Source organism: Anabrus simplex, chromosome 1, assembly GCF_040414725.1.
Source record: "Anabrus simplex isolate iqAnaSimp1 chromosome 1, ASM4041472v1, whole genome shotgun sequence".
NCBI lineage: Eukaryota > Metazoa > Arthropoda > Insecta > Orthoptera > Tettigoniidae > Anabrus > Anabrus simplex.
The window spans coordinates 135,943,203-135,955,367 of record NC_090265.1 but is presented as its reverse complement, the minus strand read 5'-3'; the positions used below and the strand labels follow the sequence as shown (position 1 = coordinate 135,955,367).

The following is a 12,165-nucleotide window of genomic DNA, read 5'->3' as shown; positions in this document are numbered from 1 at the left end:
TATGTCAATGAATCAATACTTTTGCATCGCAGAAAACACGATGCATAGCTCAGTTTTATTAGACTTTGATGTGAGGGCAAACGTTTTAAAAATACTAAAACAAAACATAGAAGTAGATGTATTTCAGTCCTTACAACATATTTTTTAAAACTGAAATTAGTTTTGTTATCTTACAGTTAGTAATGTTTTTACGTCCCACGAATTACTTTTTCGGTTTTCGGAGACGCCGAGGTGCCGGACTGTAGTCCGGCAGGAGTTTTTACATACCAATAAATCTAAAGACACGAAACTGACGCATTTAAGCGCCTTAAAATACCACAGGACTGAAACAGGATCGAACCTGCCAAGTTGGGGTCAGAAGGCCAGCGCTCTACCGTCTGAGCCACTCTCACAGTTAGTCTCCTGCACATACTGTACTGTATTAAATGGATAACGTTAACACTGGAGTTGCGTTTTTATTTGATAGCTTTTATACAATTTCTTTGAGCCCCCCCCCCCAACTATAATTTCTGCAGGTGGGTCCGTCATCATATTCGTTAAGTCTCTAGTAATAGCGTCAGTACAACCAGCGAGTCTGGATGTTAGAAATGCTACTGGATTAATTGTGCTGCATTAGTACTTTCTGGCTCTGAGGAAATTAACGTCTAACTCATTCCTAATCTTGTTTACAAGATCGCATAGCATCACCAGTGTTTTAGCGATTTGCCTTTAACCGAAAAACGTACGATGGTGCTATTAGATTACCTAACTAGCCTCCGGGATGACTTGGCGGACAGCTCAAGATAGAAATCCATTTACTCCGTAACCTAACCCGAGAAAATTTTACAATTTCTCAGTTCTAGAAGAACAGCCGATAATTATCTTCATTTCCAGTAATGTGTGTTATTTACTCTGAATGTATTATACTACTTTTTGCTGCATTTTAGATTAGGAAAGTTAAAGTGTATAAACTTCAATCGCGGTAGCCCAAAAGTCTGTTTTCCCTTCCATAATATTACTAGGCCTACAATAGATTTTCCATTTGTGTAGTTTTAATTGTAATTTATTATTATTATTATTATTATTATTATTATTATTATTATTATTTTATTATAAATTGGAAATGAGCTTTGAGAGAATATTAAAGGACTTCTGCTTGAAACCATACCGTCCAATGTTACGAACAAAAACAAAGTTTCAGAAATACTACATGGAATGTAATTTGTATTATTGTCTTATCATTAAAGAGAAAAACAGAATTTTAAAATACTGCACGATTATTTCTTTAATTATAACTAATATTGACAGTGTGTTCAAAAATATCAGATAGCCTATTACTGATAAATATTAATCGTATAAGCTTTATACTACTAAATGTGGGACGAGAAAGACTACTTGAGAAATTCGGTGGTGATTCTTCATGTCAACGAGGCTCGGAACATTGTGGTCAGTAGCTCTGCGTACTCTGTACCTGTAAGTCTGATAACTTACACCATCTGTATGCTACCGTAAATAAAGTTCCAGTAGGCTACACTAACAACCTTCACAGAAGGGTTCTCGCTAATGCTAAGTGTATTTTTCGGAGAAACGTGGGAGACATCTAAATCATGCCTATAAACCCGGGACATTTGTGTTGTCAAATAGGGGTCATGTATGGAAATACTTGTGTCCGTGGCCTATTACTGAAGTACCATCCTACCATTCACTTAAAATGGAAGTATGAAAATAATGGGAGACTACTTTCAGGATGGGTGAAAGCGGTATTTAAAACTGCATCAGTCTTATTCCGCGGCCGCTTTGGTTTCTTAAACTACTATTGATTTCGTGCAGAATCGGAAATCTAAACTGAGCCAAAAACTCTGTCTGCTACTCTGATAACTTCCTGGATCACAGCTGCAGCAGTTAATAGTTTAACATATGATCTCAAATTATAGTGAATTTCAACATATGTTTCAGTTGAAGAAACTAGTGGCATGTCGAAGTCAAGAGGACGCAGCTGCATCCCTTTTACGAATATCATTGAAGCTCACTAACAGTTCCGCCTGAAGCTGTAAGACGCTCGGGTTGACAGATCAGTTCCTGATCAGCTTGTTAACCTCTAGCGCACACCACTTACCATGTATTCCCATCTGACAGCTGGCCGAGTTACGGTAGCATGGTATCTTCGTAGACTGGTATAATGCAGCCACTCTGTCGGAGTAATTCAGCTTCTGTAACAAATCAAACGTTCTCGCTTAGTACCACGTACTTGGTTCAGAACATGTTTACAGGCCTAATTCTGGTAGACTGCTAGGGGATTTCCTCGGACATACTCTCATACATTACTTTCGATACTCACAGCGTTCAGAAAACAAGTCAATGTTCTGTCTCTATTCGCTACCAGCTCTGCAACTTCTGCCTAACTCGTCTTACCGCTAAATATTTAAATTTAAAGTGTCCAAGATCTTTTCCTCAACCAGACCTGAGCAGGTTAATAATGGTGCAGTACATACATGAATTACACAGCAGATGCAATCAAAATTATACAAATAGTGTCTAGCACGAGGTAATAAACTAGTTTACAGTTAAAAATAAACAAACCTAAGGTCTCTTACACCATCAATGGGGAGTCTTAAAATTTGTACAGAATAATTCCATAATCAACTAGTACCAAACTTAAGAGTATTATTTGTGGAAAGTGAACTTTTTAATCACTTTTAGTGTAGTATATATGGAAATCTGAATTATATTTCAAGAAGTAATTAAGTTTAGGTCTCAGAGGTAATATACAGTTCATTTCATGCAATAATAATAACAATAACAATAATACCAATACCAATAATAATACCAATACCAATAATAATAATAATAATAATAATAATAATAATAATAATAATAATAATAATTGTACCGGGCGGTACACCTCCACTCCGCTAATTTAAAATGTGCGCCAGTTGAAACTCCTCTGCTGGAGGAACTCTGAACTTTATCTACGCTATTAATTCTCTACTTTCTCAGAAGATGTCACCACGTGGAAAATTTTGAGTTTTTGAACTGTGTCATTTTTGATGTGGTTTTGTTTCACTTGAAGTAAGAAGTGTGAACTTTCTCTTCTAGAGGACACTACTGAAGATCAACAATAGTGCAACCTAGTGAGGAGTCAAAGAACTATTTTTTTGGAGAAAATTTAATTTCAAGAGTTTGTTCTTTGTTAAATTTCTTTCTGTCATTGTTTAAGTTGGCTGTATACCCCCTCTCTTTTCCCCTTGTTTTGTATTTAACCAATCCCGAATTTCTTTAATTAATTTCTGACCAATCAGGGGTATCTTCCCCCAACTTGAATCTGTTGCGGGGTCCTATCCAATAAAAACGTTGAGGGAGGGTGTTTTCATTCCCCTAACGCCTAGAACCTTCCGCGAGAGGATATAAACTGCTGATTTTAGGGTCTCCGGGCCACTTCTGTTCCATCTTTCAGTGTATTAAGTACATAGCAGGAGGCGGGAAGCGCCTCTTTCTTCGGCAGCGGTCAACAATAAGGTAATGGCCGATTAATAAATTCATTCTTTTCTTGCTCAGCAGTTTAACTCTCGGGGCGGGTGCGAAGCGTTCTACCATGTAACCTTTTCCTAAAATGTAACTACTCTTTTCTTCTATTCTCTTGTAAAGCTACATACTGGGATAGAGAGTGCTAACCCTCTCGAGCTCCCACTCATATTGTTTTGAGGTGAATTTATTTTTCTCAACCTATTCTTCGATAACGTAAAACAAATTGTTCTTTTCTAAGTCACCTCTGTAGTATGGGATTAGCCCTTGCATCAGTGGCCTAAGAGCCAAAGTAGGTCTTAAAATCAAAGTGTATTAGGAGTGCAAGTTCGCCTCCTCTCAAATTGTTTTAGAGGTCATTTAATTAACCTGCTTTTCATTTAATAGACCTCAGTAGATTGGGTATTTTACCCCTGTGTTTATGTCCGTTGAGGACAACTTGAAGGTGGAGTTTGGTGTGGCCTGGGAGAGGCTTAAATTAAAGAGCGAGTGGCTCTTTTGGAAACGGAGTGTTGTGTGCCTCGAGGAGGCTTTACTGTGTAATTTGGAGCAAGTGCTCCAGGGTTTGATTGGGGTCTTCTGCCCCTTTGTTAAAATTTGTATATCGGAAAGTTGGGCTAGTTGCTCAAGAATTGTGAACTCAGGGCTCGAAGCCCAAACTCTGTAACCCCTGTAATTGTACATTTCAAATTGTGTTTCGGCTACTAAGTACCTGTTCTTTGTTATTACTTAATATTGAAAAGAAAATATAACCTTGTTAAATTTTACATTAACTTTGATTTCCGTAGTTTGAGACCCATTCACGCCCGCACCTTCTTACACCTCTACCTACCACCAAAACACGGTAACAATAATAATAATAGTTACAGGTTTGCCGTGGAGGACAGAGGTGTAAGAAGGTACGGACATGAATGGGTGGATAGAGAAAAAATTAAATAGTAATTTAAAACGTTATCATGAAACAAACTACAGATTAACTAATGTAATAACGCTCTTCAGGACCTGCTCACCTGATGAGCTAAACTGAGCACTGTCCCTGCATTGCAGGAGGCCATAGCCCTTAGGGAATTCATACGGCTAATTTATTTATTTAATTTAAAACTCTAAAATTTTCGATTATATTTATTTCTTTTTTTTTCTTTTTTTTTTTTGTTTTTCAAATTTTAAACATGGTTACACAATAACCAAAAATCAGGTACAAAAGTTAAGCTCAAGAGCTTGAGTAGCAATACTAGAGAAGTCTAGGATAATCAAATTACAATTTTACAGAGTGAGCTTAAAGCTCCCAATTTGCCAATGTAACAAGAGCAGTCACTGCTCCACTCAATAACTCCTCTGGGAGACTGTTCCAGAATTTACAGCATTAGAAAAAGAGCGCCTTGCTCCACACAGTTACTCTCCAAGCTTATTAAAGGCAGAACCTGCATTTAACAAAAACCAACAGTAGACACTATCTTATTCGCTCAACAGTCGAAATTACATAGGAAAATAGAATGAAAATAGTGAACTTTAACAAGGGCAATAAGTGCACATTCTACCTGGCCTTAGTTATAAGAAAAAGGGTTCAAGTTACTGGCCGAAAATCGAAATGTTAGGCATTCCTTTGGAATTCACCAGAACATCATTAAAACCCTATGTGGGCTTATGGCCCGAAGTTACAGAGGGGGAGGTGACTAGATGTTGAGGAAGTTTTAATTTACAAAATTAAGAGGTAGATATTAAAGATCACAGAATCATAGTCACCTCAATATCGAACTGAAACAGAATACAAGAGGGTTCCCACTCTGCATTCCTTAAGTTCGGTTAAGTTCTTTAGACCGAGCTCGATAGCTGCAGTCGCTTAAGTGCGGCCAGTATCCAGTATTCGGGAGATAGTGGGTTCGAACCCCACTGTCGGCAGCCCTGAAGATGGTTTTCCGTGGTTTCCCATTTTCACACCAGGCAAATGCTGGGGCTGTACCTTAACTAAGGCCACGGACGCTTCCTTCCCATTCCTAGGCCTTTCCAGTCCCATCGTCGCCATAAGACATCTGTGTCGGTGCGACGTAAAACAAATAGCAAAAAAAAAAAAAGTTATTTAGACTGGTTTGAAATGTTACATCTAGAATTGCATTATGGAAGAATTTGAAACAGTCCCCTCGAACTATCTTTCCGAGACTATTACATGACTACACGGAGTCTGCCATTACCTTGAGCTGGTGGACTTCCCGGTGATGGACGAGGCAGCCCTTCCCCTGCCTCCGCTACGAACACACACTAAACCTCTTCACTGGAGCGACCGAAAGACAACATGGTCCGAAATGTCCCACCTTTTATAGCGGAGAGGAAGGTTCCAGATTTCACTGGGCTGAAGCCCTGACACACCCCCAATTTCCATTTGACAATCAAATATCAAAATTTTCTCATTGGTGAATTAAATAAATGTACAAAATTCCCTATTGGCTACAATATTAAGTTGACGGGAAGATATAGAAGTGATGATAATTTTAGAACAGCAAAAACAATTGACTAAGAATTCAGTTTTACCAACTAATGACTACAAAATTTCTCTTAAAATGTAATTTTCCATCCTCTCGTCAGAGAGAATACCTAGGTTGACAGAGACCTCTGTCGAAAAACGTTGAAACTAACTCTACCACCTAGTTTAAAGTACAAGTTGCAGATTCCCTTCTAAAAGGCGCGTAATTTAAATGCACGGAGCGGGTGTACCTCCGGTATAATAATAATAATAATAATAATAATAATAATAATAATAATAATAATACACAGTCTGTTTCCAGTCATGCAACCGGGTCAGGAATAGAATGAAGCCCCATCTAGCTGGGAGGATAGGAACTGTGCCGGCTTCCGAAGCATGTCGCAATCCTCTTGGGCAATTATTAATGACTGACAAATGATATTGGAGTGTTGCTGGAATGAATCATGACAGAGACAACCGAAGTACCCGGAGAAAAACTAGTCCCGCCTACGCTTTGTCCAGCACAGATCTCTCTCATGGAGCGATCGTGATTTGAACCACGGAACCCAGTGGTGAGAGGCCGGCGCGCTGCTGCCTGAGCCACGGAGGATCTGTGTCATTTAAATCCATTAGCTCAATTCATAGCTAAATCGGTTCAGATGTACAGTCAGTATTTATAAATACCTTCGGGCATTTTCCATTGCTCATATTAGGCCTAGGAATACTTCCTGCTACTTTTGCGCCCTGTAAAGGCAAGATACAGCGATAATCATTGTTCGTACTAGAGAAGTCTCAATATGCTATATCGTCGTTTCACCCGCGAAAACCGATATTTCAACTTGGAACTTCAGCTGTTAAGTATCAGCCATCTAAAGTTCAATACTTCGTGAATATTTCAAAGAATTCTCGCTCGTAATGTGTGCTGCGGGTCAGTATGTGTCCCGAAACATTATCCCATAGTGTTTTTCGCATGCGCTACGATGAAGTGTACCAAGCCATTTCATTATCAGATAAGAAGCAGCGTGTTCATACGGAGAATGAATATTTGATTCCCGTATTTCACTAATATGAAGCAAATATAGTTCTAAAATGTCCTTTTTGTTTTCTTACAAGTTGCTGTATGTCGCACCGACACAGACAGGTCTTATGTCGACGATGGGACAGAAAAGGGCTAAGGGTGGGAAGGAACCAACCGTGGCCTTAAGGTACAGCCTGGTGTGAAAATGGGAAACCACTAAAAACCTTGCTTATTGTTTAAAGGGGCGTAACATCTAGGTCATCCGCCCCCACGATCTCCCGAATACTGGATACTGGCCACGCTTAGGTGAATGCAGCTATTGAGCTCGGTCTAAGAAGTACTAAACAAGAATACAAGGATGTTCACAATTTCCCTGTTTAACTTACATTGTCAAGAAGCGATGAACAGAGTAATAGCGGAGACCAATTTTTCAGTTAATGTTCGCGAGGGATGGATAGATATACATATACTTAGGTTCATCAACAATATAAAAGTGAACGCAGAGAGTGAAGAACTACCAAGTATCTTAGCAAAATATACAAACAATGAAAGACGCATGCAACATTTAGTCCAATGAAGAAAATACCAAGGTGTAGTGTATAAATAATAATAATAATAATAATAATAATAATAATAATAATAATAATAATAATAATTCAAAATTGTATCCCCAGGAAGTGAAAGAATTTTAATATTTCAGAAACTAAATTACAAGTCTTAGGTGAATTTGTGAGAAAATTCTGCCACTGTGCGAGAATCAAGCCAAATCGCGGTCTGCGTCACGAGTTGTGAACTTGCATCCGAGAGATAGTGGGTTCGAATCCTAGCGCCGGCAGCCCTGAATATGGATTTCTTGTTTCTTTTTCACACCAGGCAAGCAGCGCCCGACCGTAAATCTGGGCCTAATCCATATTCAGTGCCAACGCCAAGTAGGTAGGAGATAAAGGAAGATGGACCCGATATGTCGTCTGCCAGCCTGATTTATGCCTTCTCAAACAAGTGGTGTTTTCTCTGTCGATTTTTTCTAGTGGCTTTACGTCGCACCGACACCGATAGGTCTTATGGCGACGATGGGATAGGAAAGAAATCACGGAAAACCACCTTCAGGGCTGCCGACAGTGGGAATGGAACCCGTTATCTCCCGGATACAAGCTCACAGCCGCGCGCCCCTAACCGCACGCCCAACTCGTCCGGTTGCCGAACCAAAAACGGACAACGTAATCAGGACAGCGCAAATAATACAAGGACGTTCTAAAATCTAACACGAATTGCCGAACTGATATCATGAAAGGGAATGATATACAGAATGATCGATCAATGTGGGGACATGTTATCCATGACGGCAAAAGCGATGAAAGCACGAATCCGATCGAAAAAATTGCAAAGAAGAAATAACAACCAGGTTCTACAGTAAAAAGGAACATTGTTAGATTTGCTATGCCAACACTGCGGCAGAGCTTGTGGTTCTAGAATTTGTATCAAGGAGCGAGTGGCTGTGCGGTTTGGGTCACGTAGCTGTGAGCTTTCATTCGGAAGATAGTGGGTTCGATCCCCAAAGTTGGCAGTCCTGAATGATTTTCCGTGGTTTCCCATTTTCAAACCAGGCAAATGCTGGGGCTGCACCTTAATCACTGTCACGGTCTCTTCTTTCACCACTCAGCCCTTTCCTGACCCATTGTCACCACAAGACTGTCGGTGCGACGTAAAGCAGACTAACTAGAATCGTTATCTTAAGTCATGTTGAACACACAATCGGCAACATTGATGAACTTAAAACTATTACACTGAGCTGTGTATTTCTCAGGAATTAGGGAAAAGTAATCGTGAAACGAAGTTTCCCTTGCAATTTGTTGCACGGAATAAATCCAGAATAATACATTGTCAGTTATTGTGACTGTAAAAGCATCCACCTAAAGATATGGCACAATTGTTGCAAATAGTGATACAAGGACGAATTGATGTCAGAGTTAATAATTCTTGTTTAAAATTATTAGACAGGACGTAAAGCAAGTAGCAAATTATAAGAAAAAAAAGTGAATAGATTACAGGACTGCGGATTTAAAAATAGCATATACCTATGTCATAATACAAGGAAGTGAATAGTACGCATGTGTTTCCTTGTTTTATATCTAGGAAATTTTATTGAATATTCAGTGTGTCCCAATAACTCGTCACAGTTTACCAATACGAGGAAAAAAGTATCAAGGTTCTTTCGAGGTTATTTTCATGTCATCAATCAGCTCAATGATGGATTGCAATACCTTACTATCCGAGCCAACTACTTATCATCGAAACTTTTAGTTACGATTATTATGATTGTTATTGTTGTTTATAGGGGCTTAATAGCTAGGTTATCGGCCCCTAATGGCACGAGGTGAACGAAAGGAAAATTAAAACTTCAAAATGTATTCATTGACTAGTATCTAAAACGATGAAAAAATGATCGTGAAACAAAAGAATCAGTGGATCCAATTCCCCAATGCCTTCAATACTGGAATAATACACATTATCTAAAGGGATTCAAAATCCGCGTCACCGGTCCCTCAATGGTACTAATCACAGGTAACAGAATCATTGTGTTTCTCGCGTGGCGGTACTTATCACAGGTAATGGTTTGTCACACACAATAGCACCACTCACAGGTAACAAACCCATGGTGTTTCGCGCATAACGGTACTTGCTACTCACAAGCAATGCAGACCCGTGGCGTTCCTCACATAGTGGTACTAACCCTAGGCAATTTAGACCCACGTGTATCTCACATTATGGCAACGCCCAGAGGCAACACAAACCTATGGTTTTCATCACAATGGTACTTATCACGGGTGCCAGTCAAACCCGTGGTTTTTCTCACACCCATGGTGTTCCTTATAAGGTGGTACTACCCATAGGTAACAGGTCCATTCTAAACACAATGGAACCGACCGGTGGAATGCACACTATGACAAACACCGCCCATATCCGTAGTGTTTCTCGCATAATGGTACTGCTTCTATATAACAGACCTACGGTTTACCTCGCAAGGTCGTACTAGTCGCAAGTAACGTCGACACACGGTGTTCCGCACGGAATGGTGCTAATCACAAGTAATCACATGGTTCCAATATCATCCCATGGTTGCCCCTTTTATTGGCCTCTTACGACAGGCAGGGTATACTGTGTCTGCGTTCACCCACAGGGGGTTGTGTTTGGTCTGCGAGAGCTATTTTACTTTGCTGAAGTCCGCCGGCAAGCCGGTTAGGACCCCTCTATCCGCCACCCGGGACGCGCCACGAGGGAGTATCACCTTTCCTCCTGTAAAACGCCAGCCTAGTAGGTTCGTGGCATTAGAATGTTGGCCGGCAGGGTAGAAGAGGTGGTGGTGTACAATTTCTAATCAAGTGATTGCGTGCCGAAAGTCTGAATTCATACGAATTGAGGGCATATGCCACTGTTGAAGGCAATTCGTCTATAGGATGAAGGCGTTAAGCCTTCAGCAGCCCCTTAGTGCTATTCGACAGGAGTGGAGCGTCTACCGGCACTGGGTTTCACCCTTCCCCTTCGTACTATATATTGAACCCATAAGTTCAAGGGTTCAATATATCACGTCATTCATTTCCTCTCTAAGTCCTCTGATGAGGTTAACGTCAGGAAGGGCATCCGGTCACAAAACTGGCTACGGAGATTTATCTCTCTTCATATCGGAACCCGTGGAAAAGGGACGACAAGAGTCCGACATACATACATTATAATATCCAATGCTGTGATACTGCACTGAGAGTTACTATTATCTCACAATGGAGAAATGAAGTTAAGAAATAAACCAATGAAGCAAACAATAGAAGATAGTACTCTCGCACAAGAACTACGAGGTTACTAACACTAGAAGTTTAGCTGGCAACAACACTGGCAGAGTTCCTATCTATACAAATAGCTGCCTGCGATCCACGATTTCCAGCGATTCCGCTTATAACTGTTTGGAAGTGTCAAAAGTGTTGTTTCCGACAAAAGAGGAGTGTTGCAAAAGTGTTGCGAACTTTGCGCTGGTAAGACGGACTAAGGGGACGAGCTGCTCGAGTAAGTGGTATGTTCCGGGCTGTTGTAAAGATGGAGTTGAATGATATCGATAGAAGATTAAGCTTGAGTGCAGCATTTGAGAGTAGAAAAGATCATAATATGAAGATAGATTTGGAATTCAAGAGGACAAATTGGGGCAAATATTCATTTATAGGATGAGAGGCGATTGGAATAATTAATCAAGGGAAATGTTCGACAAATTTCAAAGTTCTTTGAAAACATCCAAGAAAATACTAGATGAACAACTTACAGGGAATCTGCCACCTGGGCGACAGACCTAAATGCAGATGACATTGAAACTAAAGATCGAACTTCCACTCCACTTCCACTCTGAAGTTCAGCCAATCTTGGCAAAAAAAAAAAAATGTAATTTTCTCTTCTTGAACTAGGAGACTATATTATACTGTTTTGTTATATTACTCCTGAAAACTTTTTTTTTAGCATGCTTAATATCGTACGTCACTGAGAATGTATGCGCAAAAAAATTACGTCACTTTCTGAGAAGGTCGGCGGGTGAAGGGACGACGTGGCTACGAGGGCTGTTCTGTAGCTGTAACTGCATTCCGACCGACCAACCGAGCACAGGACCCGTGGGCACATTAAAAGAATGCACCCAGACTTACAAAACAGTCCAATTCAATCAAAACAGGAGTAAAGCTAAAACAAGGAAATGGATTGACGAAATCAAAACTGATTTTGAACAGGCAGGAAGTAACCAGCAGATGTCCAGAACCGGGTAATCTTCAGATCCAAAATTCACAAATGGCATGTTGGCCAAGATTGAAGACCAAAGAAGTATATTGCTTGTACTATATTGTACTTTTAGAAGAATGAGAATATTTTCTTTTTACTTGTTTTTTTGAGAGTAATTTAATTCCCACTTTATTCTTAATCTTGGGTTGACAACTTGGTCTGAAGACAGAAAGGAATATCATGTTGTGGGACATCGCTCTCAGATGCATTGTGACTGGCAAAGATCGGAAAATGGAGAAACATACAGTACGCGGTATATAGCAATCTCCATGGAGGGGAGAAGGAAAGGAGAAAAAAATGTACTGTATTTCAAACATCACGTTTGGTGTTTGACACCAAATCACAAGCTCCTGTCTGGAGAGTCAACTACTGAAAAATG

At 40.0% G+C, this 12,165-nt stretch overlaps 1 protein-coding gene across 1 annotated transcript in view; it reads right to left on the bottom strand.

Annotated features, from left to right (window-relative positions):
* Nucleotides 1–12,165, bottom strand: part of LOC136862973 (angiotensin-converting enzyme) — a 278,093-nt gene that overhangs the window by 69,529 nt on the left and 196,399 nt on the right. The window contains exon 4 of the mRNA XM_067139272.2: nt 2,096–2,189. Coding sequence (XP_066995373.2) covers nt 2,096–2,189 — 94 coding nt within the window. The remainder of the gene's footprint in view (nt 1–2,095; nt 2,190–12,165) is intronic.